This window comes from Grus americana, chromosome 19, assembly GCF_028858705.1.
Source record: "Grus americana isolate bGruAme1 chromosome 19, bGruAme1.mat, whole genome shotgun sequence".
NCBI classification, from domain to species: Eukaryota; Metazoa; Chordata; class Aves; order Gruiformes; family Gruidae; genus Grus; species Grus americana.
Window position 1 is genome coordinate 10,905,241 of NC_072870.1, and position 25,038 is coordinate 10,930,278.

The window sequence follows — 25,038 nt, forward strand, 5'->3', positions numbered from 1 at the left end:
ATCCGAAGCCAGGTCACGGAGGAGTCTTGCTCCCAGCACTGGTGGGTTGTAACACTCGACCGTCCTACAGCACCTTCCATTCAAACGTTAATATAAGCGCCCACGCGCCTGGGAGACACGGGCGCGTGACTGCGTCTTCAGTGTACAGAGGCGAGCTGAGATCTAAACCAAAGAGGTGTCCTACCCCATAGCACAAGAAGTCAACGGGAGAACCTGGAACATCAGCGGGTTGCCGTGATCCAGCCGGAGGACAACGCTCCTTTCCTTGTTATCTTGTAGCTGGAGCACCAGACTGCATTTTGTGGTGCATCACCACCACCGAGCTTTTTTAGGTGTTAATCTTCATTGTTTGCGAAGGAATGTCAATGGGATTAAACCCGACATCTACCGTTACATCAACACCTACCGTTAAACCGCCATGCTTCCAGCCTGGGTGGCGTGGAAGGCAATCGCTGGGGAGAGGCAGGAGGACAGCGGAGCAATGGCGGTCCCCACAGCTCCACAGCGACTGTCCAGCCTGAGGACAACGGGCTCTGGAATCGCAGCAGGAAGCCAGAGCAATCCAAGTCCCTCCCAACAAAACCAGATGAAATTAGTGGGCAGAAGTTTTATAAAAACCCCAACAGGGAACACTTTCACACGGTGCAAAATCAAATGGTGGGACTCACTGCCACAGGAGGTCCTGAGTACCAAATGTACAAAGGGGCTCACAGAAAATGATCAAATTCATGCAAGGGAAGTCCACCGCAGGCTTCTAAGCACGAAGATGCAGATACAAGTCTGTTCTCAGGAAGCCTCTACACCCCAGGACTGCTGGAAGCTGAGGGAGCATCCCGGGGAAAGCACCACACTGCATTTGCACGATGCTTCTACTCCTGCCCTGAGCATCCGGGGCTGACGCAATGGTCCAGAGCCGAGCACCCCCGTGGCTCTCCCCGGAGGGTGCAGCACCGCAGCAACTCGTGCACAGCACCGTGCCGGCGGGGCTTTGGCTCAGACCCACCCTCGAGCCCGCTGCCTGCAGGTCCTGTCCTCTTCTCCTTTGCACCACCTACGTTTTCGTTTCCTTCCAGAGTTCCTCTTCCAAGTCAGAACAGGTTTGAACATACACGCGCACATTTCCAAGCCACAGGCCAGCCACACGATTCCTTCTAGGGAAGGAATGTTTTTATGTGCCTACCAATATAAATGTTACCTAACCTTTCAAATGCTAGTAAGAAGGTTTTAATGAAGAGAAGCTACTCTTATAGCCTTCAGAATAAAAAATTATATATATTTATCCATGTTAAATTCCCAGGCTCCTACACCTCCCTTTTTTAAACGGCAACGCGTGCGCTTAAGCCAGTAACGCTGATGTATTCTGGTCTATCTGCCACGCTCACGGTGCACAGTCAAACCAGCCAGGCCCAGTAATGATTTAGGTGAGATTAACAAATATGTCAATGTCTATTTTCTGCTTAATTTAAAAGCAGCGTCTATAAAGATTTTTGACTTCTGAACCCTGTTCTCCTGGAAGAAAGAAGGTAACAATGAGGAGGGGGGATAAAGAGTGATTATCCCATCATCGATCGTTTGTCAGGAGCATTTCTTATTCACTGGACTATTGTAAAAAGCTAAGCTCTCGATCAATCCTGTAAGCCCCCTGTACAATTAAATATCTTGGAATGGTTTTCTTTCTTTCCTAGTCAGATCTTGAGGCCTCAGGGTTTTTCAGAGAGCTGGGGCATTATTTATTTATTTCTCGGAAAAAGAAGTCTCCTTCCACAAATCTTATACTGGCAAGGAGAGGGGAGTTAAAATATGGGATTCCTGTGCTCTAAAGGTACTTGACAGTTAATGAAACTGTTAAAGTTTAAATCATAGGAACATTATAGACCTCTAGGTATGGATCGGCTACTAATCAATAGAGAAACAAAAGAAGCAGCGCTCTGAAGCGGCCGCATTACAACGCAAACACAAAGTGCAGCGGGGTCGGCGTGCAGGTGGGGCACGCAGGTAAGACAAGACGACGATGTAAAGGAAGAACGAACACGCGTGACCTTCCTACGTTGGCAGGCAGCGCAGGACACTTTCTAAGGCAGCACTCTGAGCGCCATAAAATGTCACATTTATCTTGGATTGCAGTTTGCTCTGCAGTCTCCAAGTACGCTGGTGTCTATATATAGTGCTGGTATGGCCACAGCCGCTGGCGTGATCGGAAGGGGCCAGGGAACGTCTCAATCCGGCTCTCAACACCTTTAACGCCTTCCCAGAGCGGTAAATGCACTGGGCCCTCTTCATTCTGCGGTGTCTTTTATTGATCAACAGCAAAACTGCCTTAAGCAAGTTGAAAAAATACCCTGGGGAAGCAGTAACATCGGGGTACCAAAAAGATTAGAGACTCTTTTCTGAGGTGAAAGAGCAGCGTCCAGGGCCCTTGCTGGGGAGGGGGACTTGCCAAAATGCCCTTCACCCTACAGATATTCTTCATGAGCAGGCGAGGGATTTGTCCTCGCTAAAACCCTCCGCACAAACACACCCGGTTACACCAACAGAACCCACTTCAAAACCACGCATAAGAAGTATTTAACCTAAAACGTTCCCAAATACTTCCTGGCGGAAGCTGGTGCCTGCCTCTCTCCCCCGTCGTCCCCCCCAGCCTGTGCCCATCTCTGCCGTCCCCGTGGGGTGACACCAGCCTCCCCGTCCAGCAGCTGCAGCCTGGCTTTCGGGGTTACAAACTCTTTCTTCCGCGTCCTAGAGCCCGTAGCAGCCCCCCAACCCTCAGGTCTGGGCTCTCAGCACGCCGGTGGCACAGAACAATAAATGCCAAGTACCACGGTTGCCAAAACAAGCCCTTTAACCACCCCGCAGAGAAGCGCTTCCCGGCCGCCGCGGCAGGGACACGCAGGCGCGCTTTACAGCCCGCGAGCGGGGAGGAAGGCTTCAGAGGAGTCGCCCTCCCCGCGCAGACAAATGGAAAAGCCGCCGCAATAAATCCGCGCAGAGACCTCTCCTGTAAAGCGCTCTGATACTGAATATCAATTTATACTCCTCTCCAAAAGTTAAGGGAAAGCATCGTGGCAGGAAGAGCTACACCTAAACTATTTTGATTTGTGTCCCATTAAACAAAACATCTCCTCCGAAGTAAGCGGCGTCTCCGAGCATCCCTCCGATGTATGTGCCTGGCAGAGGGAGCCGTCGACAGCGCAGTGTCCTGCAGTGACTGCAGCCTGCTGCGGTGGCAGGGCGCGGGCTGCCTTTAATAAAGTTCCTGCCAGACGGAAATGGCTCAGCAGGACCATGAATCACGGCTTCCCATAACATTTAGTAGCAAAGTGCTTTTTTTAAATATGACCAGTTTAACAGGTTAGACAAAATGACTTCAAGAAATGTTATTGTAGGTTCCCTCTGATTGCAGAAAGCCAGGCAGCTTCTGAATCAATTTGATGGTTTATGGTTTCTAAGCTGTTAAAACGTGGGATTTTCTCCCTCACCCTCAGCACACAGCCTCAGCGTGGCCAAGCACTTACTTGTCCATTTTCTCGCCTCTTCCTCAAACACGCGCTCAAAGACCTGGGCAAAGCCCAGCATCGGGGCCTCTGACCCTGCCAATTTGTGGAGGTGGCCTTCACGCTTTTCTCAGACGCCACACGCCAAGAGTCGGGCAAAGCCGACGGCTCCAACCCAGGCTCCAGCCCATCGCGCCCAGCCAGCGGCACGAGCGGTTGGTGAGCGTGAGCGTGCGGAGCCGTGAGCGTGCGGAGCGCACGCCCGAGACGCAGAGTCCCCATCGGCCGCAGCAGCAAGCCGCCTCCTCCTCCTCCGAACGACAAGCCGAGGACGTGCCCGCCGCCCACCACCGCAGAGACCAGAGGCCACCCTGCCTTTGGTGCCTCCATCCAGACCTCGGTTGCTCACGTACATGTTTGGGAAATTGCCCCGCACCTATGATATTCAAAAATGACTTTTACAAGATGAAGAGCAGCTATCTCACCAGACTACAAAGGAGCACTAATAACGACTGATTATCTCAATGTTACAATTACTGCAGGCAAATTTGGGGATTTTTTTCCCCTTCCCTCAGGTAACACCAAAAAACCCCCACGTTAAGTTCGATTTATCTTGGCATCTGCCTGTGGCCATTCTTTTCAGCAAAGCAGTTAAATCCCACTGCAGCATGTGCTGGGAGGGTCCTTAGGAAATGAAATCTGGAGAAGTACAGCAGTTACTCTGCATCCGATGACATAATTAAATGTCGATTTTAACCCTGGCTATGACTGTCCCACCTAATTTCCACACCTGCAACAATAATCTTCCTACCTGAATCTCACCTTCTCTTCCTCTGCCTTTAACAAAGCTCTTGCCAGAAAAAAATCCAGCAAAGGCAGCGGGAACGCCAACCCTGCCCAGGCAACACATCTCCCAGCCCGGCTGGAGGGAGCCGCTCCAGAGGGGAGAAGGAAGGTCACGCAGAGCCACTCACGTCCCTGGAGAGACAGGCATTTTTGGATTGTCACTTGTTTCTTTAAATGAGACTGCTTGTAATTGCTTCACTAAATATTCAGTAGGATTTATGTTATAAAGGCGCAATATGAAATAGCAGTGAAGGTCACACATGCTCATGACAGGGGCTGAAATATCCTTGTACAACCGCGCCGTGTGATGTTCCACCCTAGTCCTTTCCAACTGGTAGCTCCTCAGGGCTCACGTTGGCATCAGAGCAAACGGGCAGAGCGTGGCAGGTATGTAATTCCAAAAAATTTCCTGTTTTGGGGGAAATATCTACAACCCTCCTGGGAGGATATTCAAGATGCCAACTGTCACGAAGGAGCTGGCAGCAAGCAGCACTTGCTCTTCTAGACTCAAGATTGTGGATTGTGAATTAGCAACAATTTAAACAAGGCAGCACTTGCGCATAGAAGCAGTTACGGGAAATCAGCGTCGCCTAAAAAGACAAAGTTACAACCGCACCGACTGCATTTGTCCAAGACTTCACGAGAGATGGAATCGCAACGGCAGCATTGTTCTTAGTCATTGCTCAAGAAAGCCACCAGTATTTCGATTAATTGCAATACAGAACAAACAACCCCCCCCCCCCCCCAAAAAAAAAGAATGACTAGACTTTTGAGCTGCAATCTAACTTTCCGAGCTAAAGCCTGGAACAAGACAGGTCACCCACAGGACAGAATTTTTCAGCCACTCAAGAAACAAGGCTGTGTCTGAGCTGTCCCCAGGTGGGACCTTCGAGTTCACTCCTGGTACCGCGCCCCGGCACGTTTATCTGCAGAGAGGAACTGCCATGCTAAAGTGGAGTTACGGGTTCAATGCTCGAGCGTTCACTCATTATGTGGAAACGTAAGAAAAGTTTTGCATGCTCTTTAGCCAAATAAAGCGCGGAGCAAGTCAGAAGCCGGCAGCACAGACTGGCTGGTAATATTACCTGTGGAAAGTTAAAGTTGTCCACAGCATCAGTGTTTGTGCAGCAAACAACCAGTGTCTCCCGCGTCCCAAAGCGCTGCGTATGCTCCCCGCTCCCGCACCTTGCGCAACGGATACAGACAAATGCAAGATGGGCATGTAATTTCAAATAAAATTAAAGTTGCGCACGGGCAACTATTTCATAGGATCAGCTGAAGAGGATATTCACACTATTACAACATATATCAGGTGACGAACGGCTGCATCCCTCTTACTAGGAGATAAACACCTGATAGGAGAAATGTGAAAATGTAACACCCAGTCTTGCTCTATCTGGAGCCATTTTGCCATTCCTTTCATTCATATTCCACCAAATTTTTGCATACAATACACTGTGCATCTGACACATGCCCACAATCTGCATGACAAAGCTAATGTTTATTCCACTCCTATATGTTTTACTCTAATTGTAATAAATAAATAAAATAAAATTGAATCTCCGTATTTGTAACTACAGCTTGAGGCTCGCGGTCTGAATCGTTCCTACATTTCCAGGCAATCACCGTTCTCCTTGCACACCTACTCAGTGTGGAAACGTGTGGCAGGATAAGGGCTATCCTTTCTCTCCTTGCCCTTTGCTCTGCACTGTTTGCTGGTTTGTAATAGCGCAACTCTGAGTGACATTTTAATAAAACACGGGGCTAATAAACATTTCAGCAATAGTGCTGGAGAATTGATAATGAACAGATTTATGTCAAATTATTCAATATCTGCCAGCCTTCTCCGCTCTCGCGCTCCCCGATTGCAAGTCCATCCCCAGCGTCTCCAGACGCCTGGAAGGAGACCGCAGTCACCCTGGTTCCCCACCCCTCTGCAACAGGCACACGCTGGAGAGCATCTCCCTTTCCCCGCTGCTCAGCAGCTCCAGGGAGGGATGACAGCCATTCAGGGGTTAAAGAGAGGCAGTGAACCCCCAGCTAATGAGTAAGAATTCAGCAGGCAGTGTAAGATAAATGGAGCTTTCTCTGCTTCTGCTGGAGTCAGCATGAACTGCGGCCCTGCGGCTTGTTTGTGGCAAATGGAGTGCGCGAAATATCAAAGGGCAGTGATCCAGAAGAAGACCGACTTTGACAAATTTTAAATTGGCCAGAAAGAAAACCAGCAAAAAAAAAATTATGCAATTCACTCTGTCCTGCAATCTTGGCTTTCCTGCTATGGTGCGGAATTAGTGGCAAAACAACAGCAATGATCGCCCGATGTTGGGAGCAATTACGAGCCATCTAAGTGAGATGCTTATCAGTGACTGAAGCTTTTAGAGCTCTCTGTATGTACAGTTGTAACTGACTTGCTCTTGTGTTGCAGTAATTTTAATTAAAGTGTATAGAGTTTGCTGGGAGTAATTACCCTGTAGAAGAAGAGGGGAAAAAAACCCCTGAACAGGCTCCTGCCTCCTCACATAACGCTGTTGGATTTTTGAGACTGTTGGCAGAAAACTGTTTCCTCTCTCTCTCCCTGTAATTTTTTTCCTGGGGATGCTGGTGGCGGTCGCACCAGTGTGATTCAAGGATGCTCTGCAGGCGTCCCGCACCCACCCTGGGTGACGGACCCGGCGGAGGGGCCACCCGGCAGTGAATTAGCGTGTTGCTTTGCTCCCCACTTCCTCCACCGCTTCAGGATTTACACACTCCAGCAGCCCTCTTTGTCCGCAGCCTGTGACTCTGCTCCTGGGAACGGATCCGTCCGGCAGTCGCCGCGCAGAAGACCCCAGCTCTTTGCAGAGGCAGCAGGTTGGTCTGTCCATCGGCAGAGCCGGCGCTTTTTATGGTGGGGCGAAGGGAAACGCTCTCAGAAACAGTGCTCCTGCCGTAGTGCCATTTGTCTGCACGGACCTGAGCTGACTGCTCAGCGCATTGCCTTCTCTAAGCACGCATCTGATTTCTCCTTGCCCTGGGGACTCGCGCACTGGAGAGGCAGCTCTCCTGCACCGGACGCCGAGCTGGAAACACCCGCAGGAGGTGTAGCTGTGAGCCCTGACTGCGTACGGAACTCGACTGCGGCCTTTAAACTGTGACGTCCAAAACACCTTAGGAGAGCATTTGTCGGGACCCTGTGCTGGGTGTCCATGATGTGGTGTGGTCACGCCATCCATCTGCTCCTAAAGCGACACTGTCAAGTCTCACATAGGTCAAAAGTCAGGTTTTGTGAAGAGAGTCTCCTTGCTGCAACTCCAAACATTAAAACTGGGTTTTAATTCCAACAGACACAGGCAGACAGAACCACACATCCACCCGTCTGGGTATCTGTGTCTGCGCTGTGTAACATGTAACGTACGTGAGCAAGGTCTGAACTCGGATGAAAGTGGTGCCTTGTGCAGGTCTGCAAGACTCAAACACCTGCTAACCTGCTTCTTGCCCAGAAAGCAATCGGCACAGTGAGAGAAAACAGAGTGTCAAAACACTATCATTAAAAAAAAAAAAGAGAGAAAATATCTTTGATGCTATCAAAGACATCAGTAAGAACCTGGTTTTCAGCAAGCAGTCTGATTCTTAACACTCTCCGCACCCTTTACAATTATTATTCTCTTCCCGAGGCACATCTGAGCGGTTGTTTTGTATATAAATTGTTGCACTGCCATAAATTAAAAAAAGCCAAATAATAAAATGTAACTGCAGCAATAGCCACGATTTATCAGTCATTTGCAGAACACTTTTCCTCCTGAAGGACCTCAAAAGGCTTTATAAATTCAAACCATCCCACATAGCATGCTTCTTCCCACTGCTCAAATGTAGTCAATTTTGGAGGTAAAAAGAGGCTCTGTAAGATTATACTCTTACAGTAAGAGCTAGTAAAGAACTACTTAAAGAGTCTATTCCCCTGAGAGAGTACATATCTGATATTAAGTGCATTTTGCTGAACAGTCTGTATTTTGGGTTGCTGGGTGTATACCAGGCGCTGGGATCATTTGGAGCGAAAGGCACAGTAATAACACAACGGACGCGGTGACGTGCCGGCCACTGAGCACCGCACATCAGCCCGTATTTTACTGAGGAGGTCAAGAATATGTTTTATTTTCTTGAAGCCGAAGCGCAGACAGATATCATTACTCAAAACCACCTCAGACACACAGTGATAGTCCAGCAGCCCAAAATGTCTTTGACCAAATTCTTAGTTACACCAAATGACACCAGCTGAGGGTTTGGCCCATGGGCTTTTAGTGAGCTGAGCAATTGCTGAGATGGAAACGAGACTCATGCGTCTGTCGTAAGACCCGTTCAATTAAAAAAAAATAAATAAGAACTCAGTTCAAGATGATGCTATACTGCACACACCCTAGGTATGCTAAATGCACACGGATATACATACATGCAGCTCGTCTCATCTGGTTTTCTTCCCAAGTTAGATAACAATAAATAAAACTTCTCATGAATTTGATAAAGTGTCTCAGGGCCCCTTTTTAAGGTCTATAAACACATTCATTAGCCGCCGGCTGCACAGACCACAGCCCGCCAGCCCCCGCGCAGACGTACCTAGCTGCTCTGCCAGGTGGATGTAGATGGGGTCCACTCGCCTCATCGTCTTCACCAGATCCTTCCTGCGGAATTTGATTTCTACCGTCCCCTCTGGTTCCAGGATTCCTCCTCTGATCGGTGACGGGAAAAGAGAAAAGAAAGGCACTTTCAGGTCATCAGACAAGGGGAAACACAAAATGGAATGGTTCAATGTTATCTAGAAAGTATGTAAAAAAAGAAGAGAAGAGAAGGGGGGGAGGGAGACAAAACAAAGAGAAAGAGAGAACAAGAAAGAAAGAATCTTAGCTACTATTTATCCAACGCCACAAATGCACGCCAGGCTTCAGAGAAACACGTCTATCCGACAGTACACAGTACAGCCTAGCACAAACAATGCTCTTCGGCAGTCTCTTTTATGCTGTGACCTGAAAGCTCTATCAAAAGCTAGGAAAGCTTTACGAAACAAACCAATTAACCAGCCATTTTCATCAGAGATCCTCCCCACTTCCCAGGTCAAAGGCAGAGGAGCACATGATTTGAAACTTGGGCTTGGTAAATAAAATCATTTCAGTCTTTAACTGTGAGGGCGGGAGCAACGACGAGGAGGAAGGTCAGCGCCGCGGGTTATGGCACAGCAACAGCCACGAGAATTATTACAAATGCGTAACGGTACTTAGGGACAGGATGACGTATTTTGCAAAATAGTCTTTTTCTTGGCTACTGGAGCTCGAGAGCTCTAGAGCCCAACTACAGCTCTGCAAACCGCACACTGTCCTTCCTGATGTCTTGCAAGGTGGGGAGCTGGCTTGAGATTTCCAAGGGGCGAGCTCACGCTGCCGGCATCCTAGAAAGGTACGGGGCAGAAACAGGGAAGAGAGTAGAGGGCTGTTGTTCCCACCTGCACCCCAAAAAACACTTGGTGGGGAAGGAGTTTGTAGAAACCTGGCTCACACTGTGTCTGATGGTGAAGCAAACAGGCTCCACATTTCTCAGCAGGAGAAGAACAGCAAAAAATTCTGACTTCCAAGAGGTGAAGATTTTGCTCAAGATGCAGGAAATACCAGAGGGCAACAAGCTACAGATCTCTCGGTCTCACTTCTTTAGAACAGAGGCAGGCAAGCATCCCATCAGGAGCAAAATTCAGCTGGGAAGGGCAAGGGAAGTGGGCACCTGGGAAGGGCAGCTTCTCAACTCCCCCCCACATACGGGGTTTTTTCCTCCCCTCAGAGCAGCTGCTCAGGAATTTTGCCCTGCTGAGATGGCAGGAGTTGTGAGGATGCCCCGACAGCACAATATTCATGCTGTCCTGTAAATACACCTCCCTTCTATCTGCCACAGATAGCCCAGGTAGGGCTGGTTTTTTCCTCCAAATAATTCAATACCTCTATATTTTAGAGATTCTTTAAAATATTTTTAAAAACTTGCTTCCAAGAGTTTGCCTGCAGTTTTATATCCTCAGCCAGCAGTAACTAGAACTTCACTTACCCAAGTTGTATTTCATTACAAACGTGCAACCACCCAAGTGCCCGTATGATAGCTAGTACACCACTCGGGGACTGTGAAGTACACACTTATTTACACTTACTTAATTTGCAAAATATTATACACAGGCACTTGTTTCAAAGGAGGTGGAAATATCGGAACGGTAAAAAAAAAAATCCTAAGCACCAACATCTCCCCGTGCTTCGTGAATGTTGGTAGTGACCCTTCACAGAGGCTGGCTCAGCTGCAGAACTTACCCCCGTGGAAGTCTCCGAGCGCCCCAGCAGTGACCACTCCACGGCAAACTCCCCCGAGACACGGGTTACACCCGGGAAGCGGTCAGCCCCTTTCAGTAACCAACTGCCACACTCTTAACTGAGAGCTCCTCGCTCAGCCAGGTCACTAAGCCTCAAAGCAGGTGGTTAGGGAGGAAGCTGCCATACCTGCTCTCTCGGTCTGCGTACATCTCCATGTGACGAGGATTAATGGTAGGATCAATCACGGCCCAGGACCCTCCTCTGAGCTCCGCTTGCGGCGGGATGTAAATGAGTACGGGTTGACGATACTCTCTCAGGCCGTCCACGATGTAGGCACCAAACTTGAGCACTTGGTCATACATGTCTGCAGAAAAAGGACACAGCGGTTGAAGTCACAGCGTGTCGGTGCTTCAGCCCTGCCGTGCTTGGTCAAACTGCAGAAAACAGTACAATTATTCAGCTCTTCTAACCACCTCCTGGTACCACACCGCATACTGCTGGTGTTACCTGGACTGAGAAAGGAGATGTTCCCACACGGGTCCTGCTCCCAGCCGCCAGACCTCCGCTCTGGAGATCTGGTCTGGTTACTTCCAGCGTAACCACATCTGTTCACAAAACATGAACCGCAGAGTCCTCAGCTCCCACCGGCCAGCCCCACGCCACGCGTCCTGGACATCGTCCGTCCCTTCCTCCCAGCCACGCCAAGGAGCGGTGCAGCAGTTGGGGCAGCCAGGCCAGGCATTTCTGTACTTAATACGAGCGCAGCTGCCCGATTTCAGACTTACTACCGTGGAACCGTATTATAATTCCTGTAATGAGCGTGGTACACCTAACGGCAGCAGGCATTTTACATATCTTTATAAAAACTAGTGTGTGGGGAGGGATGCGAAACACCATTCTTCTCTTCTTGCCTTAAAATTTGTTTAAGGCATTTTGCTCAAAATTACTAAGAACAACTCCACTGTGTAAAGACAGTACATTGAAAGTATCGGCCCCAAAGGTGATTTAAATAAAAGAGAAAAAAGGAAGGCAGAAGAATTTATATGAGATGATATAGTTTATAATGGATATAGTTTGTAATGGAAACAGGCACCCTCGAATATATATATTTTGTTACATATAATTATATATAGAAGTATCAAATCAAATATACAAGAAATGAAAAATACTTATTAGGATCATCTAGTCCATCTCTTTGTTCACACAGGACTGTATCCTACGTTTCTTTCCCAGTGCTTTTTAAAGCTTTCATTTAGAAATCCCAAACAATAAATCTACTACTTCTTTAGGGGCATTTCCACAGCCAAACAGATGAAATTTTCCTCAGTATTCAGCCGAATTTCCCCTCCTTCCCCTTTACTTTCATATTACTCCTCCTTGCATCACCCCACATAATCTCTCCACTCCTTTGGGCATGTTATAAATAGCAGTAAGCTTTTCAGTGGGGTTTTTTTTTTTCTTTTCTTCCTTAGACACACTATAGGTGTTCATTTCTCATGTCTCCCAGGACACTATTTTCAATCCCCTTCATCATTTTTGTTCTTTGCTTAGCGCCTCCCAGTTTGCCTAATTTTTTCTGGTCATTAAAATACCAGTGCACAGAGCAGAATAAGTAAGTGGGTTGCATGTATGTACCAGCACGCATGCTGGCCTTCGGTAATAGTCTTAAAAGACCGAGACACTTTTATTAATCAAAAATCCTTCTATCACTTGAGAAAGCCATCATTTCTGGGGAAGAAAGAGATGTCCCCTTGTCATTTAACCCTCGCTTTAATGTTAAGCATTAACATGAACATAGTTAAGCACTTAACTCTTTGGAAAACCCACACACTCTTACATATATACATACACACACTAACATATATAGAAATATATATATACACACACATGCACACGCTTTATATACACCTCTCCCACCCGCTTGCTCTATATATAAGCACCATAGGCACTGATGTGATGTCTCCAGTTCATGTGCAAGGTCATTGTCCAAGTACCCAAGAAAAGGAGTTTCATCTTATTTAAGAAACGTCAAATGCTGAAGAAGGGAAGAACAATTTATTTCCTCTAATTGCAAATAACCATAAATTCTGGCAGAGACAGTGGGGACTGAGAACCAAACAAAACTCCAACCTTTTCCTTTGTCCTGAGCAAAGAAAAAGACCTCAAAAGGGGTGACAAATTTATTACTAATTATACAATTATTTTATTATGTAGTGCTAGTAATAAACCTCTTGAAGCACTTTCAGCTAATTCTAGTGTTAAGAAAATAATTGCTTGATTCAAATTATTTTAACTGAATTAATTCTTTACTAGACATTTTTTACTAGTGCTACATAATAAAATAATTGCGTAATTAGCAATACATTTTTCACTCTTGCCAAGGGTATATATTTTACTCAGGTTAAGTGTAGAAAAAAGAAGCGCTACTTGTTTGAACAGGGCAGAGAGAGGAGGAGCAGAGAAATTAGAGAAACTTGATGCTTTCTGTTCATAGCTCCAGATCTCTTTCAGGTTTACCAGGCAGCATCAGCAAGGTCAGGGAGGTATTTCTGTGCCTACACTACTTTCAGGAGCAGACTTTCGAAGCATGAACTTCACCGCTATGCGGTTCTGTACACAGTTACTCCTTTTGGGATCCTGCAACACAGCACTTCCTTTTCCCGGAACATCCCAGCAGCCTTAGTTTAATATTTTATATATGGATTTACACCAACTGCTGCCTTCTCATGCACGCTCTAAATTTCCACCGAGGTCAGTGGACGTGCTGCTGCACTCTCGGGCTATAGATACACCATAATACTCTCAGATCTGGCTGCAAAGTCCTCTCTGCTGTAGAGGATTTCCCCTCTTCTTATGGTAACTGCTTCCACTAACAGAGACCAAATTTTCCCCAAATAAGGAGGAGACGATCGCCCCGACCGCCGCCACCGAAGGTCCCCGCGGAGCCGTGCACAGCCCCAGGCCACGGAAGCCGCTGAGCTCCAGAGACCAGCCAAGGGGAACCGCAGCGTCCACGGGCTGCGGAAGGGTTCCTGCTCGTCTGCAGGGCTTTTTCCTCCCGCCGTCTCAACTCTTCCATCTGCCTACACCTACCACTTCAGCAAAGTGGGGACTCTTAAAGAATGGTTATTTTTAAGAGGTAAAATATAAGTAGAGTCGATGAAGATCATAAAAATACCGCAAAGACCAACCCGTAGTCCCCGTGCCCAATCACCAGAACACACAACCTCCCCCAATTTATATTAATATTGTATTTGAGTGTGAAACTATGAAACATTTGCCATACTGTGACTATTGCCTCTTATTCGCAGTTTTGCTGCATTCTCCACTCTTACAATGGAAGAAGAGTGCACCAAATTTAACCGCTGCAAATGGCGCCAGGTCTCAGTGGTGCCCACGGCTCTGTGCTCAAGCTGTCTGTGCAGCCCCAGTGCCTTGGTGCAGAATTTATAAACCCTTATTACTTTAACTAACATGCTATTTTAAAACAAAACCCAATCGCTTCCACCACTGTCCGTGCAGCAAAGATGACCACACGCATTTGAAGAGCGGGCTGTTTGCACAACTGTTCTTGCAGAGAAGATGCTTTACAGTGAGATTGGAAAAATTAAAATTAAATACTATATTTCTGGGCCAAATTTAATGCCTGTATTAATGTAAACCTCAGCGTAACAAGCCACTTGCAAGACAGAAATGCTGCAGAAGGACTCTAGGAAGAGCAGCGTTGGTCGGTATTCCGTAGGGCAGACAGCGTTCGCAGCACACTTTCCCATTCTCTGCCTGCCTGCTCAGCTGCAGTGTGCACCCGCATCTACTACACAGAGACATGAAATCTGCTGGAAGCTGTTATCATTACACTGTATGTGTAAATATTGGCAGTCAGATGCATCAAGCATGCTAGAAAGGCTGCAGACGGCTTTTTGCATTTCCATAGTGTCGGGCAGCGTGCCCTGAACCTCCAAAGCTGGAACGGATCTCATCAGCTTGGCTGGGTTATCAGATAGGACCTGAAGGTAAACACCAGGCATATATTGGCTGCAGACACATAATGTCCCTCATAAACCCATTACATACAAGCAATACCGTCATTCAACATCCAGGTAATCAGAGATTTAAAACAGCCTTTTCATTCTGCTGAATATTTTTTTTTATTGTTATTTATAACCTGTCCCAGGAAAAAATAATAAGTAAAACATGAAAAACCAACTGCGAGTGACCCTGTAGCACAAGCGGCGCTGCAGTTTAATGTCGCGGGGATTTGCATGCTATCAAACTATTCATGCCGAGTCCAAGACCCTGGTGCTAATTTCCAGTAAATTTCACGCTTGATGTCTCCCCGTTGTGGGTCACTGCCGGTTCGCCTAAATAAACCACTTCCAAATGGCTCCTCCATCTAAATATTCAAGCCAGTTTTTATAATTTAATTTTGCATTATGCTGAATAGCCTTCCGGCCAGATAGAGCTCATTGGGGAAACCACCAATACCATTGTGATACGCCTTTATTTATGTTATTTATTTATTTATTTTACGGCTTGAATTAGACCTCCTAGGCCGACTAGTAAAGAGGGTTGTTTCCCCCCCCCCCCCCCCTTTTTTTTTCCCCCTCCACTAATGTCAATTTTCAGCATAGCAAGAGCTGTCTCTAATCTTTTCCTACTCATTACACACAATTTTGGAGTCATTTTACCCACAGTGCAGTCGGCTCCTGGCAGTGTGTTTGTGTGCACTGAGGGGTGGCATAATTGTTTATTTTCCCTCCCTGCATAATCCCCAGCCAGCACTGAAACCAAAACTGCAAACATCTCCCCGAGGAAGGCAGAGAGTGTCAGGAGAGACCAACGCTTGCTACGCAGGCCCCAACAGCAAACAAGATGCAGGAAACCGCGCGGACTGTGGTGCAAACCGCAATGGCTCTGCTCTTCCTCCTCCTCCTCCTCCCCGCCAGCTGGTAGCAAGTGGGGATGTGCGATACAAATATTAGCGTCCTCGTACTGCCTTTTCCTCCTCGGGCTTCTGGTCCCAACTCCAAAGCTAACCTCGGTTTCTGAGGAACCCAGCAAAGAGCACTGGCGAAGCTGACAGATCTCACAGCATAGTGAGTCAAAATAATATTTAACGAATGCTTGGCAAAGTTACGTCAACGACGTCCCCGTAAGTTTTGCGGTAGGGAAAGCAAGTCACCAAGGGAGCACAGTAGCAGCACATGGAGCAGAAACCAACCTGAAAGGTAACGGGTATTTTCCAGAGGAAAGAATTTTGCTGTCTTTTGCCATCTTTCATCTTTGCACCTGCAAACTCAAAGGCATTGCTTTCTGCCCTGCTAGCGGGACAGCAGAGCAAGGCAGCCTTTATCCCCCCGCCAGTCTTCCCCGAGCAGGAACTCTTACCGTGTAATGCATCTGTAACTTTCCTCCCGTGTCCGTTAAGTGCCACATGCAGGTGAGAGGCCGTAATCTTCTACTTATTTAAGTTTTATAGTATCAACCTCACATTCTTGGCACTTCACAAAATTTCAAGTAGCAATATGTGGTGCAAAAATCTAACTGCTGGTGTATTAACCGAGCAGCTGTATAACCGTTCACTTCATGTGAACATCACTACCACCAAGAGTCAACTGGGAGACGGCCCTCGATAGGACAATATTACAGGGGGAAAAATCAGCAGTGAGACGACGTTTCCACTTGACAGAATATGCCTGTACATTTTTGATATGCAATAATGTTGGCTTATCCAGCCCCAATTTTAAGCTGAGGATATAAAGCTTCCCAAGCAGAAAGGGATTCCTGAGATTATTAATTAGCCCAGGCTGGCAGCAGTAATTTGTGTTAGCAACCAGACCACTGTTAACACCCAACTACCTGCTCTCGCTGCAGATTATCTGGCCAGTCCCTATAACCGTGTGTGAGGGTACATATAAAAACACAACTGCATTGCTTATTTTGAGAAGAACTTGCAGCGGTGCCCTGAGCAGCGAAAGGCAAGCCACGCTACGGGACACCACGGAAAGGGGATCCGAGCTGATGGTTACCTTTCATTCCACCAGAGAAGCCTCTCCAGTTAGCAAAGACCATCAGAGGCAGCCCTTCTCTGTTGAAGTCATTGATAGCCTGCGCAGTCTTAAAGGCAGAGTCAGGGAACCACACCTGACCAGCCTGCTGGATTATCTGTTGGGAATAAAAAAAAAAAAAAAAAAAAAAGACTGTTAAGCCGTGAAACACATTAACATAAGAGTTAGCATAAAAATACAGAAACGGATGCAACAAGAGCTGTGATGTGGAATTAACAACGAGGAACGCAGCACACGAAATGCTTATGATCTGCTTGCCCACAGAAAAATCGGGACAATCCTTTTGTCACCAACATCAGCAGGAGTGTTCCCACTGATTTAGCTAAGAAGAAGAATAGAGGTGGCATGGAAAGCCTGATACTATGACCGCTGTAAGAAGGTGAAGAAGGGAGAGGAGAGGATATGCAAAGGAGAAAGCCTCAAAGAAATGACGTAGGGCCAGAGCTGTGAAATCAGGCAGGAGAAAAGCAAAACGTCAGAGCAGAAAGACTGTGAAACACTACGGTCACAGCAAGCGAACAGGGAAATGATTTTTGCTTGCCAGATCTCCTGGGCCCTAGTCCCTGCCCTCACCTAAGTCACAGGAGAAGCAGGACTGCTGGGGAACGTGTCTCCTGTAGGAATGGCCAACACCACTGCCATGCATTGCCACCCCACCAAGGAACGGCTATACTTTTTGTCCTACATTTGGGGAAAAATATCCCATCAAAACAAGTGCTCTTTCCGCAGGGATATTTGCAGAGGACAAACAGGCAACCGAGCACACGTTCAACCTACCTTGGCCTCTGAGTCCAGGTTTGCAGGATCAGCAGGGATGCTGAGCTCCACCGTCCTCGTTTCTACGGCAACTACTCCTACAGGTATTCCTCCCAGCCTGGTAACACACAAGACAAATCAAAATTTGCATTTCTACTGTTACACATCTAGACTTTTTTTCCAATTTGCATCAAAATACTCAAGGGAGACAATGCAAGCAAACAGCAGAAGCAGCATTCTGGCCTTTTTGAAGAGCTTAGGCATGTGGCTAAATTTCAGAGTAGAATTTACAGTTCTCAAAGCAAAATCTAGTTCTAAAAACTAGCACATACCTCACTAAAAATTAAATAGAATAAACCGAAGCCCAAATTTTGAATGGTATAGCTACATGTCCACCACTCTTCACCTGATCCCATACAGATTTTGATCCTGATGGTCCATGGCAAATAAACACGAAGACCCAGCGCTTCCCAAGCACTGTCAGCTGATGAAATCCACCCGCAGGCTGCATGTCGAAGCAAAACCAATGTCTCAGCCACCCTAAACCTCCACCACCTACAAAAACTCCCTCTCCCAAGACGTTAGGGTGAACGACGGGTAGAAGGTTTGGGTTTGCCCGTCTGTCTCCTCCGCAGACCCTCCGCTGCAGGATGAGTGTAAGGGTGGGAAGGGTGCAGGGACAGCAGGATGGGCAGGGAGCGCAGGCACCAGGGAGGACGCTCAGCTCCGCTCTCCGCAGCATCTAACCACTCCCTTACACAAAAGGCATCTCGCTTGCGATGACAACTGCGTACTCCCAGGACGGGAGTCCCAGCAGAGCCTATGCTCTCTCCTCAACCATCTCAAGCTGGATGAGATGCGCTGCAGGCAGAAAAAGCGACAAGGCCTATGTGCACTAGGGGGTTGAAAATATTCCCATTCACTATGATTAAGAGTCTGCCTAGAAACCCGTAATTGCAGAAGCCGTCTTAAATCGGTAACTTATAACTTCTATATTAGGGCCCATGTGACCTAATAAAGAACATCTTTATCCAAGTATTACAGTTATTTATTGAACTTGAAAAGAGCTCAAAACAACTTCTGTTTTCCATTATACTTCATATAAATTTTATCAGGCTAGCACATGAAGATGCTACATCTTGTTTTATAGTGTGTCCCTGGACAAGTTGCCATAGAATAATAAAAGACAATTTACAGCCAACAGCACACATATTCCAAACATACATACAAAAGATGAGTTTTGGCAGCACTTACAGTAACAATCCCAGAAGAATACATTCATATTTGTTTTCTCAAAATGCCACTGCTTTTGAAAGAAGGCAGTTTCATTTGTATTATATATACCTGTATGTGAGAGTCCAGAGCAACTTGAATCAGAAGAAAGGAACTGCAAGTGAAGCTGAGCATGGGCCTGGACAGACACCTTGTAGCTTTGCCAAATCATTGATTTCCTCCCCCTTCACCCCCCTGGTATAATGCTTAACCTAAAAGCCTTTAAATAATTATAGGACGTTGTCAGATAAAACTTCAGAGTGTCACGGATTATGGACAAAAATACCAAAGTGTATCAAAAGGTTACAGGACATCCCAAGGTTATGCGCTACAATTAAGAGTGGAGTCAGCAGGTATTTTTGGCTCCTCTCAACAATATATAAAGATCAGACAATATTCTGAGCGGAAGGGATGGATCTTCAGGAGTAACAGCACTGAGACCCCAGGACCAGCAGTGGTCAGCGACATGCAAGTCCAAGAAGGCAGAGCTGAGCTGCACCCGCACACGGATGGTCCTGTGGTGCAGCCGCAGCTCCTCTCGCTGGGCTTGTGCCATCCATACGTTGGATGCACAACATCCCATGCTGCTCTGGCTTGAGCACAGAGTCCTCCTCCTGCCCTGACAGGTAATCTGAGGAAATGGGTGTGTTTCTCCATATCACGTTCTGCGCTAGGAGAGTCCACAGGCGGTTTCAAACCCATTAAAGACCCTCGGAAGTCTTAAGAAAAGAGCAACAGAGGGACATTTTGCTGAACACGCCCTCGTATCTGGAAGCCTCCTTCAGTTATTATGCAGCATTTCATTAGCATATTAACAGAGCTCCTGGTGGCCGTTTCAGAGATGTCCAGAGTGGACACAATCCTCTGAGACGTTGCACGTGAGCTCTAGTGAATGCCAGAAGCTTTGCTATTTCATAGCGTGACCTCTGGCTCTCTGACCCCCATTAGGAGGACACTCTGTAGAGCTGTGGCTTTAAAGAGTCTAAAAGAGAGATGGGAGCTCCCACTGCCAAATATTCTGGGCCCACGTGTGCTATCAACATAACGGAGATAAGATAAGCCACAGCGTTGATTCACGGCTGTGCTGGCCGGCAGCCTAGCTGGCCATCCCCGTTGTGCTGTGTTTGAGGAACAGCGGTGTCTCTCCCTGTCTCCCACTGAACGCTCTGGTGATCAAACACAGCGTCACCAGGGATATCCTGGCACTACGGTCAGTCCTTAGGTCACCAGTTTGGTGACAGATACTGACAGTACGGGAGGTGAAAGATCTGTAAATAAAAGATTTTTCTTTGATGCAGACTTCTACTAGGAACGAAGGCACTCTGAACACTCGTCATGCACGGGCACGACCGGATCTCATTAAGTGCAACACCTGAAGCCTCCAGCATCCCATTCAGGCACTTCAGGTTTTCTTCTCCCCTCTCACTTGTTAATAAAAAAAAAAAAAAAAAAAAGAAAAGGTTGACAATTAACCAAAAACACAGACATCAATTAGGAGCTGGGAGTCTGCTGGAGGCAAGAGTGTGAAGCTCTGTCTTGAGAGGAGAGCTGGCGGTAGTCTGAGGAACGTGGAGCGACGAAGGATAAGCACACTGCATTTGGGCAGCTCAAGCACTTGCACTGGAAACTCCAGGGAGAGAAATGTACTCTCTAAAAATGGCTTCATTCTGAGACGAAGTGGACAATCAGATCGGGAAACTCACAGGGCCATTTTGGAGGGGGCAAAAAAATACAAGAGACTAGAAAAGAGGTGATTGAGGGGGTTTTGAGCCCAGCTCTGACTTGCATTCTGCCAAAAGACGGGATCCATCCTATCTCCAGGCTTCTGCTTCCTGCCAGCGCTGAGAGTTCACAGACCCGCTACACCAAGAACGCCCCAGGCTGCAAATATTTCCAAGGCAGGGATCTACATCTCGAGGCAACGGGGAACATTTTAGAATCCTGCACAGGTGCCACTTCGCAGCAAGGTAAGAGCAAGTGCCACAGGCCTCTGGAGCTGCACGTCTATCTCTGCATCGCGAAAAGCAACTAAGATCAGGTGTGGCGGATGCTCGTTCGGAAAATGCTGCAAGTTATTCCAAGCAAACCTCAACATTAGGATCTTCTCTATGCAGAGGTTCTTGCAATTTGCTCTAGTTTGAGCTGAACTTTTCTTGCAAGTCAAGTAAGATTGCAAACCCCTAACCTGTGTAATGTACCTTCAACCAAGTCAGAGCTGCAAGAAGGCCTCGCTACGCGACCACGTACCCTAGGGAAGCATATATTGTCTGCTATAATTTTTAACAATCTCTCTCTTTTTGGCTTTTGTGCATGTTAAAGCTGTCACCTCCAAGGAAAACAGGAGAAACGATCAGTCCACGCTTCATTCGCGTGGTAAAGAAGTATCCTATTCAAGTAATGACTTGGTTTTACTTATAGTCATCCACTTTCAAAGGAGGTTCTAGAAAAACACAAAGCGTAACAAAAACTTGATTTCTACAAATGTCTAAAACGCCTCTTAGAATTTACCTTGCTCTACCAACCACAACCGTCTGTGCCCAGGGCTGCATGATCTCCAGGAACGAGCCATTGTCAAAGAAACCACTCAGCCACTGTCCTTTTTGGCCTAAAGGGAAGGGAAAAAAATGGAAATATCAGAGGAGGGAGGAGGGAGGGATGAAAGAAGAGAGAATATAAAAGGAGCAACCGAAACTTGCTTAAAAATTCCAACTGGAGAACTTGGCACCGTTTATTTATTTATTTTTTTAAAATAGATTGTAATACAAGGGAACATTAGACAGCTGAGCATTTGTCTGCCTTCAGCCATCATGTCTTATTTCATTTGCTAGTCTGCAAAAAGACAGTCATTTATCAGCAAAAGCATCATTTATTGTTAAACGATGGGGTTCGGATAGCAGAGGGACTTCGCATGCTTTTAAATAAATAACTCTGTTTTTTTCAAGACACTACAAACATTTGTCAAAAGGCAGTAAAGTCATTAAAGATGTTTTTCAAAATGCCTATTTCTATTTTAAATCTTATCTCACATGTTTCTCTTGATTCTGCCTAATCTTTCCTTTAAAGAAAGAATGCTGAAGAAATCCAGGAACTAAATACAAACATTTCTACGACGTTTTAAAACTAGACCACACATCTGAGCATGTTTCACACATTCTTTTAGAAAAACTGAAATGAAGTACTCTGATACCAAAAGCCTACTGGCTCCACAGCAGACGATGCATCTCCCCCTGAACTACAGCAAGCTCGAAGAGTCACCATCCCGGGTCCGACCACACGCTCTCGGACCTGTTCTCTTGCCCAAAGGCAGCAACTCCCTAATGCTTGAGAGAAATCAGTGTTCCTGCAGAGCACATCACCAAGATGACTGTGCAGTTCTAAGAGAACTAAACTTTGCCTGACCCTTGCAGACAATCAGCTTCTGCCCTGAAGTACGAGGGCTTGATTACCCTGACCACGCTAACTGCGAACTAGCGCTGCTAACTGCGAACTAGTGCTGCTTGCCCTTTATAAAGCCAGTGCAGTATCAGACCTGGGCTTCCTCCAGCATCACAAACTCCAATATATTGGTAATACTTCTCCACGTGCAACAGCAGATCCGTACACTAACAATCCACGTACATTCCTTCAGATAAAATTCTCAGGATGACAGTTACCCCCGTGGGAAGCAGGGTGGTGGTTTTCAGTGCATTTCTCTAAATTTCACCCGTGTTTCTTAAGCAGAAAGCGTCACAGAAGACACCATGAATACGTAAAGCCTCACAAAGCCAACCTGCGCAGTGGCACGGCACCGTTTCCACTCTCCAGACAGGAAGCCCACAGCAGGAAGGTTTTCCACTATTTCAGCTTGGACCCTACCCCGGTGAACAGGTAAGGACACAACTCAGAGCTTCCATTTGGGCTGACTGCTGATGCTGGACTGGGGGGGGACAAGTAAGGTAGGCAAACAGCTCTCTCTGCAGTCCTCCAGCCTGCGTAAGCTGTCTATCCCACAGCCAAGGCATCGAGATACTCTACCCACCCAGGCTATTACAGAAATCACAACTCCCTGGGGGCACCTGCTTTCCACTGGGGATTCGTGAAGCTCTGCAAAAAGAAAAAAACCAAACCCAACAAAACCCCAAACCAAAAATCCCTCCCAGCTTTACCCCTTGGCACACAGCTTCTGAGGAATGCTTTAATCTGAACAAGCACCTCTGCTTCTGCAAACCCAAGTCCAAAACCAATTAAAAGTGGAGATCCAAGCAAGCTAACCTCTGCTGACTTAAACAGGATGGAGAGTGTTTTATCAAGACCAAACTTGTAATTACTGTGTTCTACATTCCTTGCCTCTGTGGCCCCACTGTAAAATGTGACCATCCATTTCAAAATTATCTCTTTATCGTGAGCCCAAAGCCGATCGTTTAGATTCTGGCCTCATGTCGGGCGTCAGTTTGAAGAATATCACGGCAATATCTCCTCTAATAAATGGCTTTAACTTCTCACCTAGGAGATATCTGCTTTAACTTATCACAGGGAATCATCTGCTTTCCTTAACGCTTCCACTAAATTAAAATCTGAAGTCACTCGATTTGGAAGCCAGTGTTAGCTGCACTCAGACAGCTGGATGAATTACTTGAGAGATGATGAAAAAATATTATCCAAAACCAGAAAACTTAGTTTATCACAAATCTCATTTTAGCCCCCCAAACTCATTAATAACAGCAGGCATAATGGTCACCCAGTTTGCAGCTTGTACGTACACAGGCTGCACAACCCCAAAAGCATGCATGGAGGTTCAATGGTTTGCAGCATTCCCAATATAATTATCCTCCAAGATCTGCAGGAATACCGTGACTCCTTTAGCATACAGACCCTTTATATACAGACGTTCCTCTGAACCATACAAAAAAAGGAAAACCTATAAAAATAACTAATAATTCTAAGTGTCCTCAAGCACTCACCATTTACATGCAATTTTTATATATTATATTCAAATTGCTCAGCACTAGCTACTTTATAAGCTCTGACATATATTTGGATTGCAGACATAAAGCCTTAACAAACAGTTTGAAACAAGATGCATTATTGCACATCCTGGCCACCAAAGACCTACGTACTTGGATTTGGGCGTCCGGCCAGCATCCAGCGAGGATCGTAGGGAGTCTTGGTAGGAGCAAACTCGATGGTTCTGTCTATGGGATCCTTCACTTTCAGGATAGGAACAGGGCTGTACACGCTCTAAGGGAAAAAGAAAAATATTGAAGGAAGTAATTCTCCTGCATGGCTTGGCACCAAACATCAGCACTCAAGGACCTGGTCGGAGTCCTCTTCCCCCCCGCCACTGCACAATCCTCCACCCGACACGATCCCAGAGCCTGAAGAAACTTCCAAGGTGCTCCACACACTCTCTCAAACCCTGCTTTGGCATCACATGGCAAACATTGTACTTCATTTGCTCTTGAACTTCAGGCATAGCCAGCATTGGCGAGGGGTTGCAATTTAATTTTTGAAAGGTAATCAGGGCACCTGACTCATTCTATGCACTCTTTCCTGAAAGAAGGTGACCTGCGTGTTCTTGTTGCTGCCTTCCTGGCTGCAGAGCAGCTTACACGTACACATCAACTCCTACAAATTACTGCCTCGGAGGGGAACTTTGAGAGTCTTTTCCGTAAGAGATGATCCTCTGCTCACATAAAATCCTGCCGCCCGGAGCGCTGAGGGCAGCACGCCAGGGGAGTGACGTGAAATCACCCCAGGCAGAGCCAGGCTGCCCCGCATCCCAGCTCCTGCAGCACTTTAAGACAAAAACTACTTTATATGCTCCAATACCATAACGCTTAACAGCCTCAATCATGAGCCTAAAGCATTTTGCTACAAACACAGAGTAACCCCACCGATACAGAGATCCCCCCCACCCCCCAAAACCCTGCGAACAAAGCAAATGGGGAATGGCACCCTGCACTCCTGCAGGGCCAGGAATTACCTTTGGCATGTAGGAAAGCCACTGCAGAATAGTGTAGACTCCTTCAAAATCATCACACACAGTGCCATGCGTCACTCCGTTGTTGTGCATTATCTGGATCCCGCCCAGCTGGTTGTTGGAGGTATAAACTTCCCGTCCAAGCACCTTTTGAAAGAAAAACAGGAAAACCATCAGAGGATGGGATGTGGCAAGGAGGTGTTGGCTAAGGAGATACATACAAGCCCATCCCTGCAACAAGTTGTGATCGCTTCAACACCAAAAGATGGAGCAAACCGCTCACAACAGACCTTCCCAAGCCCTGTGAGCAGGTAACATCTTATGAACAGTGATCC

At 46.8% G+C, this 25,038-nt stretch overlaps 1 protein-coding gene across 9 annotated transcripts in view; it reads right to left on the reverse strand.

Moving 5' to 3' along the window:
* ACACA (acetyl-CoA carboxylase alpha) overlaps positions 1-25,038 on the reverse strand; it is a 140,144-nt gene that overhangs the window by 9,130 nt on the left and 105,976 nt on the right. For all 9 annotated transcript variants that reach the window (XM_054847960.1, XM_054847967.1, XM_054847963.1 and 6 more), the window contains 7 exons: positions 24,707-24,850; positions 23,841-23,961; positions 21,253-21,349; positions 17,494-17,590; positions 16,678-16,813; positions 10,835-11,012; positions 8,928-9,040 (listed from right to left, as the gene is read on the reverse strand). In XM_054847960.1, the coding sequence (XP_054703935.1) occupies positions 8,928-9,040; positions 10,835-11,012; positions 16,678-16,813; positions 17,494-17,590; positions 21,253-21,349; positions 23,841-23,961; positions 24,707-24,850 (886 nt within the window). The remainder of the gene's footprint in view (positions 1-8,927; positions 9,041-10,834; positions 11,013-16,677; positions 16,814-17,493; positions 17,591-21,252; positions 21,350-23,840; positions 23,962-24,706; positions 24,851-25,038) is intronic.